This window comes from Theropithecus gelada, chromosome 15 (genome assembly GCF_003255815.1).
Source record: "Theropithecus gelada isolate Dixy chromosome 15, Tgel_1.0, whole genome shotgun sequence".
NCBI classification, from domain to species: domain Eukaryota; kingdom Metazoa; phylum Chordata; class Mammalia; order Primates; family Cercopithecidae; genus Theropithecus; species Theropithecus gelada.
Genome location: NC_037683.1, coordinates 48,259,929 through 48,268,922, shown reverse-complemented (window position 1 = coordinate 48,268,922; position 8,994 = coordinate 48,259,929). Strand labels below are relative to the sequence as shown.

At 40.3% G+C, this 8,994-nt stretch overlaps 1 protein-coding gene across 2 annotated transcripts in view; it reads right to left on the bottom strand.

Annotated features, from left to right (window-relative positions):
• UBAP2 (ubiquitin associated protein 2) overlaps positions 1–8,994 on the bottom strand; it is a 135,421-nt gene that overhangs the window by 77,796 nt on the left and 48,631 nt on the right. For both annotated transcript variants that reach the window (XM_025358750.1, XM_025358749.1), the window contains exons 3-4: positions 3,113–3,190; positions 548–658 (exon numbers count right to left, since the gene is read on the bottom strand). In XM_025358750.1, the coding sequence (XP_025214535.1) occupies positions 548–658; positions 3,113–3,190 (189 nt within the window). The remainder of the gene's footprint in view (positions 1–547; positions 659–3,112; positions 3,191–8,994) is intronic.

Genomic DNA, 8,994 nt, shown 5'->3' with positions numbered 1-8,994 from the left:
GCGGGGGGGGAAGAGGGGCGACCCCCGGGGAGATAGATCTAATAGAGAGCGGAAACCCGCCCCCCCCCCCCCCCCCGGCGCAAAAGAGAGAGACCCCGCCAAAAAAAAAAAAAAAAAAAAAAAAAAGAAAACTTAATATTCCACATAAGCAAATACATATACCAGCAATCCTGGTTTTCTGTTATGCTAGAGATGTAAGAAGTAATTAGAGGTGAGGACTGAGATGAAGAAACATAAGCAACAGAGCCAAGAGATGCTTTTCAGGTGAGGGTGGTGAAAATACACACAGGTCCAGAGATTTTTGGAAACTGTAAGGCTGGAGTAGATCGCCAAGTTCTCCTTCAAGTCTTCAGATTCTATGACTTCATGAAGAAACCATACATAACAAAAACAGTCTTTTCAGGTAATCGTTCTTTCTGGAACTTAAAACAAATATGGAATGGCACCATAATCCATTCCATCCCCACCCCCAACCAAGGTGAAGTTGAAAATGTGCTACGGAATTGTAGACAAATGTAAACAATGCAAATCAATTAATAATACTTACTGTGTCTGAATTCCCTTCCAGCAATATATTGATAGCTTTGTTCACATCTCCATTACAATCATGTAGGGCCACTATGCATTCATCCTGATTTTTCCCTGTCACTTCCATAAGCTAGTGAATATATCAGAAAATGGTTAGAGGCAACCAAAAACTGGCACTTGATGTTAATATTAAGACTCTTCTATACAAATACAGAATTACATAATCCTTCTACATGAAGATAGCCTCTTCTAGAGCCTGAGTTTACAATGAAGACACGTTTTATTTTTTTTGTGGCCATTCCATGCATGTCCTTTCACTAACACTGGTAGAATTTAACTAAAAATCAATCTTCCTCCAAGTTGACCAAGGAGCAGATCATTAATCAGCAGCACATACATACGTACCAACATTCTCAGAATACCCAAGATCAGGTATTTGAATAATCAAATTTAATTCAAGGACACAGGATTCCTAAACTTAAATATGAGGTGGAACTATATGAGTACATGGTCACCATTCATGGAAAATCCAATACAAATTTTTTGTCAGGGACAATATTCCACATATTGGCTTTCACCATTTGGATTAGAACACTTCAAAGGCCAGCCGCAGCAGCTCACACCTATAATCAACACTTTGGGAGGCAGAGATGAGAGGATCACTTGAGCCCAGAAGTTCGAGACAAGCCTGGGCAATATAGTGAGACCTCATCTTTACAAAAATTTAAATGAGCGTGGTGGTAGGAGGATCGCTTCAGCCCTGGAGGTGAAGGCTGCAATAAGCCATGATTGTGCCACTGTACTATAGCACAGGAGACAGAGAGAGACCCTGTCTCCCCACCAAAAAAAGAAAAAAAAAAAATCATTCCATATACATACTAAGTTACATAACACCCTAAGTCTTACTAGTGGAATTCTGCTACTATCACAAAACACACTCCTAGACATATTATTTTCTCAAGGATCTTCAACACGGTGCTATGCTTGAAGTAATGATGAAAGAAACTCTTCAGTTTATCATCATTAGCAAGGGATACTTGTTACTTAGTGTTTTCATCACTAGAACAATCACAGACTAGGCAAAATGCAGGTTTCTCAAGTATCAGTGAATCAACCTATGATTTAATATCTATTGCATTTTAACTACATTTAACTATTTTAGTATGTACTAGTTGAAGTTCAAAATAGCTTGATCCCAACATATCAAGTGATTTGTCTATGGTCACAAAGGTAATTAATAGCAAAGCCCATCTAGAACCCAGGCCTCCTCATCTCATAATCACAGCTCTCTGCACTATACCATTTGGCCTCTCTGCTTTCATCTTTTCATTTTATCAAGCAGCAAAAGTTCTGCATACTCTATAGCTTTCTGACGCTTCAGTCTTTGGATAGCTACTAATAAAAGTCTCATTTTTATCAATGATCTGTACTAAGTGAATGCCTGCAACATACAATTTTTAAGACATACAGTCAGCATCAAAATTACCCCAGTGGTCAGATTACTGACAGAACTAAAGTTGGAACTTAAATCTCTGAACTCCTGGGCCAATGCTCTATCTATACTATTCAGATAAAAGGCAATGTACTATATATAAGTGTATCTCAAACTGTATGAAGATCTCATTCCAGAGAAGGAAATCTATGATTTCTTGTGAGACAAGACAAGATTTCATTGTGAGACATTTACTCCAAAGAACAATTATTAGATGACATCTACTAAGAGTAGGAATATCTGGCACTGAGATAGGGGTTACAGCTTCGTTTCTAGAATCTTGATAAGAAACAAAGTCAGCAAAGTAGAGTTGGAAATTAAGATTAAGTTATCAAAAATACCTCTTATTAAAGTTTGAAATGAAGACATTGCCCTAAAATTTAATATTTTTCCAACGAGAGTATGAAATCACAACCATGTCTGAAATGGCAATTCAGGCCAGTAATCCTGTAATCCCAGCACTCTGGGAGGCCAAGGCAGATTGCTTGAGCCCAGGAGTTCAAGACCAGTCTAGGCAACATTGCAGGACTCTGTCTCTACAAATATTTTAAAAATTAGCTGGGCATGGTGATAAACATCTGTCATCATAGCTACTCAGGAGACTGAAGCAGCAGGATAGCGTGAGCCTAGGAGTTTGAGGCTGCAGTAAACTACGATAGCACCACTGCACTCCAGCCTGGGCAATAGAGCGAGATCATGTCTCTATGAAAAGAAATTTTTTAAAAGGTAATTCAGTTCATCCCTAACATTAAACAAAATTCCCAGAGACTGTGCCAAATGTTAGATATACTTTCTATGTATATACGTATAGGAAAATCTCAGTGTGCTTACAGAAATGTCTGGTTCAATGTTCACATGTAAACACTAATAACTCAGAAAGATTGTATTGTAAGGTAGGTGAACGTATTCAATTCTTTTGCTTGCCCACCAATAAAGGTATTTAATCACAAGTCCAAAATCCAATACACAGATTTCAGGTGAGACTAGAAGCTAGAAGTAATACTTTAAAACAAAAATCTTTACTGAAATTATCTCTTTAAGCACAATCCAAACAGATTACAAAAATGATGATATCCTTTGCCAGAAACATACCTGCTTAACTTTAGCTTCAAAATCTGAATCATTCTTATCAAAGATCACTTGAGCAAGACGCATCTGTTCAGCTGTTGCCTGGAAAGTACATACAATTGTTAAGGATTTGAAAACCAAAAGCTTAAGTTAGATTCCAAAATCTGGGTCAAACAGTTAAGGCTCTCAAGCACTAGAAACACTAAGTAAAAACAAATAAAAGACCCTGAATTTAGGCCTCTCAACCTGTTCCCATAGGAAAACTAAGCATCAAATTAAGTAACATAAAGGACCTATTCCTTTGACCAAATGACCTAAAGTTATTGTTCATCTTAACTGGCCATATGACTTATTTGAATTTTCTTTCCCTTGGCAGGGTCAGGGAAATCAGCTCAAAAGAAAGCAGAAGAACAAAAAATAATGAAATCTTTTTGGCCAGGCATGGTGGCTCATGTCTTTGGGAAGCCAAGGTAGAAGAATTGCTTGAGCCCAGGAGTTTGAAACTAGCCTGGGCAACACAGAGAGACCCTGTCTCTATTTAATTTTTTAAAAGATTTAAAAAAAAAAAAAAAAAAAAGGCTTAAAAATTAATGAAATCGTTAGAGGTAGTTGGTAGGCAAAAAATAATAAAAGAAAAATTAAAAGGTAACGCAAACAACTGCCCAGACATAGGCTTAGAACTAGACTTTGTGTCAACAAAGCTGTTGTCAGGTCTAAAAAGGTATGCTGGTTAGTTCCGAAGGAAAAAAAGCTGTATTTAGCTAAACTAAAAATATTTTTAAAGTTACTTTATCTTTTTTTTAATACACAATAATTTTGTTTTTCTAAGAGACAGGGTTTCACTATGTTGCCCAGGCTGGTCTTGAACTCCTGGGCTCAAGTGATCCTCCAACCTCACCCTCCCAAAGTGCTAGGATTACAGGCCTGAGTCACTGCATCTGGCAAAAGTTACCCTCCTCACAATTTTTTTTTTTTTTTGAGATGAAGTCTTGTGCTGTTAGCCCAGCTGGAGTGCAGTGCCGCGATCTTGACTCTGCAACCTCCACCTCCCAGGTTCAACTGATTCTCCTGCCTCAGCGTCCAGAGTAGCTGGGACTACAAGCATGCACCACCATGCCCAGCTAGTTTTTGTATTTTTAGTAGAGACGGGGTTTCACCATGTTGGCCACACTGGTCTCAAACTCCTGGCCTCAGGTGATTCACCTGCCTCGGCCTCCCAAAGTGCTGGGATTACAGGCGTGAGCCACCATGCCCAGCCTAAATCACAATTTCTTAAAGTTTTTATTTACATATTTATTTAATTTTTAAAGGTAGGGTGTCATTCTGTCCCCTCAGACTGCAATGCAGTGATGCCATCATAGCTCACTGCAGCCTCCAACTCCTGACTTCAAGAGATCCTGCTGCCTCAGCCTCCCATGTAGCTTGGATTACAGGTGTGCACCACCACATCTGGCTAGTTGCAGAAAACTTACTTCCAGTTACTTGTCACTCAAAATATTTTTTCGATCACATTACTAAGTTTCGTTTTCTGATGTTTTTAGCAACAAAAAATCAGAAAAGTTCTAAAGAAAGTTATTCATTTGTGGAGTGATTTTGCAATGTGCCAGTCTAGTTTCTTAGTTTTAACAAAGGTACTGTAATTATTACAACAGGGAAATTAGGTGAGGAATATACAGGAACAATCTGTATCATCTCTTTACAACAGTCTACTAAATCGAAAATTACTCCAAAATAGTTTAAGTTGCCTCGTTAACCAAGTCTATACTAACTCCCAACATAAATATTTAAAAAGCTGAACAGTTTACAAAAAGATCTCAGAGGAAAAAAAGCCATAAGGAACTAACAGACAGCTTTTATTCTCAGTTTTTTATATATACTCATTTCAAATAATCTTGACTAAAGTGGGATAAGGGGGAGTTGTTGACATTTTTTGCATTTTAAAGCACTTTTCAAAAGGCCTTTCCAGGCCATGTGGGTGGGTGATTATGCAAATTCCAGGTGCTTTGGCCTGTTCATCCCAACCTATGCCTGCTGAGACCTCAGTTTAACTGCCGCAGTACTGCTACATTATACCCAGAAAGACACTGGTACAGAAATTCAATGTCTACACTTATTAAAAACTACCAAAATTGTTCCCTGTACACATAAGGACCTTACATATACTCTCACTATCCCTAAATCAGACAATCATTTTCCTGAACCATAACAACCAAGAAATCCCAGTGCCACAGCCAAGAGCACCAATGTCGTGATAACTAGATGAAGTAAAAGGGAAAAGCAAAGCAAGAGATGAGTTTTTAAAAGATGGCATTTCCACATTACACATTTGGGTTTGGAGTAATGGTAACTTGTTATGAACTGTTAAAGTCAAAAATATAGAGAGAAACAAATCTCTAAGTAAAAAAGGTTTTATTTGGGAAGAATATATAAGTAGGATTACAATCCAGGACATACATACATACATAATAGGGTGGCCTCCAGTGTGTCCAAACAAGGTTGGGAGTTTTATTAGAAAAATAAACATGACCTAGTTTTGAAAGAAAACTCACTGGAACTACTAAAGCTTTCGGGAGCTGGTAAGCTCTGATTGGTGAGTGAAGACGGTTGGTAAAACCAGACTTAGAGTCACAAGAGTTCATCTCAACAGCTAGTAGGTAAAACTGGATTTAAGGTTACAGCACGTCATTGGGTAGCTGGCTTGCAATATAATCCCTGGGCAAGCGCTTTGTGCCCCAAGCACTTTTTTACCATAACCCTTGGTCCACTGACTCTAAATTTAGTTGGGTATGACAAGATAACTCCAATTCATATAATCAGTTTTCACAAAATGAAAGTAGACTGTTGGTGTCCCTGCTGCAAGAAGCCTATATGAAGAGTTTGCCTGTTTTCCCTAATACTATTATTTTCTGCTCCCAGTGTTTCAAACCTAAAAAATTTACCGTACTCATTATCCAGCAGATTCAGGTAGCCTTGTTCCAATACAAGCACCACTGATGTTCATCCCTTCCCATCATTAAAGTTTCTTAAATTATAAGCTTTACATATCAAACACAAGAAAAATTGAAAAATCCATAAGGTGACCATCTAACACCAAAACTATTTATGTATTTGGTATTCATATTTTTTTCATTAAAAAACAAACAAACAAACAAAACAGGGTTTCACTCTGTGGCCTAGGTTGGAATGCTGTGGCACAATCACAGCTCACTAAGGCCTCGACCTCTCAGGTTCAAGCAATTCTCTGACCTCAGCCTCCTGAGTAGCAACCATGGCAGCCGCCATGCCTGGCTAATTTGTTGTTGTTGTTGCTGTTTTGGTAGAGACAGGTCTCACTGTGTTGCCCATGCTGGTCTCAAACTCCTGAACTCAAGCAATCCTCCCACTTCTGATTCCCAAAGAGTTGCAATTATAGGCATGAGCCACCACACCTGGCTATTTTCCTGTTTTATCAAAAACAGAATATTTAACATCTACTACGTAGAATCACTCACAAACACACACCTTATTATGAATATCTATATCAGGTTTAATGCTACATGACAATCCACTGCATAGGTGCTACTTTCTTTTTTTTTTTTTTTTTTAAGACAGTCTCGCTCTGTCGCCCAGGCTGGAGTGCAATGGCACGATCTCGGCTCACTGCAACCTCCGCCTCCCAGGTTCAAGCGATTCTCCTGCCTCAGCCTCCTGAGCAGCTAGGATCCACAGGCACGTGCCACCACACCCAGCTAATTTTTATATTTTTAGTAGACACCGGGTTTCACCACGTTGGTCAGGCTGGTCTTGAACTCCTGACCTCATGATCTGCCCACCTCAGCCTCCCGAAGCGCTGGGATTACAGGTGTGAGCCACCGAGCCCAGCCTTACTTTTGAAGACAGAGTTTCACTGTGTTGGCCAGGCTGGAGTGCAGTGGCAAAATCAGCACTTACAGCTGCCTCCCAGGCTCAAGCAATCCTCCCACCTCATGCACTCCACGCCCCCGCCCACCAATTTACCCCAATAGCTGGAAATACAGGCGCACAACACCACACCTGGTTAATGTTTTGTTCTCAATACAAACAAGGTTCCACCATGTTACTCAGGTTGGTATTGAACTCCTGAGCTTAAGCAACTCCTCCACCTTGGCCTCCCAAAGCGCTAGGATTAGAGGTGTAAACCACAGTGCCCGGCCTATATCTTTCTTACTCTACAAATTTTTATTACTACAAAAACACTGCCAGAGATCCTTTTTTTTTTTTTTTTTTTTTTTTTGAGACGAAGTCTCCTTCTGTTACCTTGCAGTGGCGTGCTCTCAGCTCACTGCGACCTCCGCCTCTTAGATTCGACCAATTCTCGTGCTTGGGACTACAGGCATGCCACCACGCCCTGCTAATTTTTGGTTTCGGTAGAGACGGGGTCTCATCATGTTGGTCAGGCTGGTCTTGAACTTCTGACCTTGAGTGATCTGCCCACCTTGGCCGCCCAAAGTGCTGGGATTACAGGTGTGCACCACTGCAGCAGGCTGAGGTCCATTCTTATACCCGAATCAGAACACACATCAAAGATAGCTTTTTTTTTTTTTTTTTTTTTTTTTTTGAGACACAGCCTTGTTCTGCTGCTCTGGCTAGAGTGCAATGGTGTGATCTCGGCTCAATGCAACCTCCGCCTCCCATATTCAAGGGATTCTCTGCAACCTCCACCTCCCAGGTTCAAGCGATTCTCCCGCCTCAGCCTCCCCAGTAGCTGAGATTACAGGTGTTCGCCACGACGCCCGGCTAATTTTTACTATTTCTAATACAGATGAGGTTTCATCATGTTATTCAAGCTGGTCTTGAACTCCTGACCTCAAATGACCCTCCTGCCTTGCCCTCCCAAAGTGCTGGGATTACAGGCATGAACCACCATGCACGGCCAAAGATAGATTTCTTTTTTTTTTGAAACTGAGTTTCACTCTTGTTGCCCAGGCTGGAGTGCAGTGGCACAATCTCGACTCACTGCAACCTCTACCTGCCTGGTTGAAGCAATTCTAGTATCTCAGCCTTCCGAGTAGCTGGGATTACAGGCACATGCCACAGTGCCCAGCTAATTTTTGTATTTTTAGTAGAGACAGGGTTTCATCATGTTGGTCAGGCTGGTCTCGAACTCCTGACCTCAGGTGATCCGCCCGCCTCGGCCTCCCAAAGTGCTGGGATTACAGGTATGAGCCACCACGTCCGGCCCCAATGACAGCTTTCTAAGAATGAATACAACGAAGTAAAACTACAGGGTCAAATAAATGTCTACCAGTGTTAAAAGGAGTTTAAAATCATCTCCACAAAAATGCTCTGCACAAAGGCTGTAAAGATATATACTCAATGAGCCGTAAATAAGAGAACCTGCCTCCTCAAAACCTTTCCCAAAATGGGCATAATGAACTTTTTTTAAAAAGCTAATTTAATTACTTAAAATGGCCTATATTTGGTGTAATTTTTATTTCTTAGCTCACTATTAAGACTACAAAATCTCATTTCTACAAAAAAAAAAAAAAAAAAAAAAAAACAGAAAAACTAGCCAAGTGTAGTGGTAAGTGCCTGTAGTCCCAGCTATCCCAGAGGCTAAGGTGGGAGGATCACCTTAGTCCAATGAGGTCAAGGTTGCAGTGAACCAAGATGGCGCCACTGTATTCCAGCCTGTGTGACAGAACAACTTGGTCACCAAAAAAAGGGGAAAAAAGGAAACTTTAAGGCTGGATACGGTGACTCATACCTATAATCCCAGCACTCTGGGAGGCTGAGACAGGAGGAGACCAGCCTGGGCAACATAGTGAGACCCCCATCTCTACAAAAAATTTAAAAATCAGACACTTCTTGCATCACCTTTTTCTTTTTTTTTTTTTTTTTTTTTTTTTTTTTTTTTTTTTTGTGGGGTTCCTTTTTCTCCCCCCGCG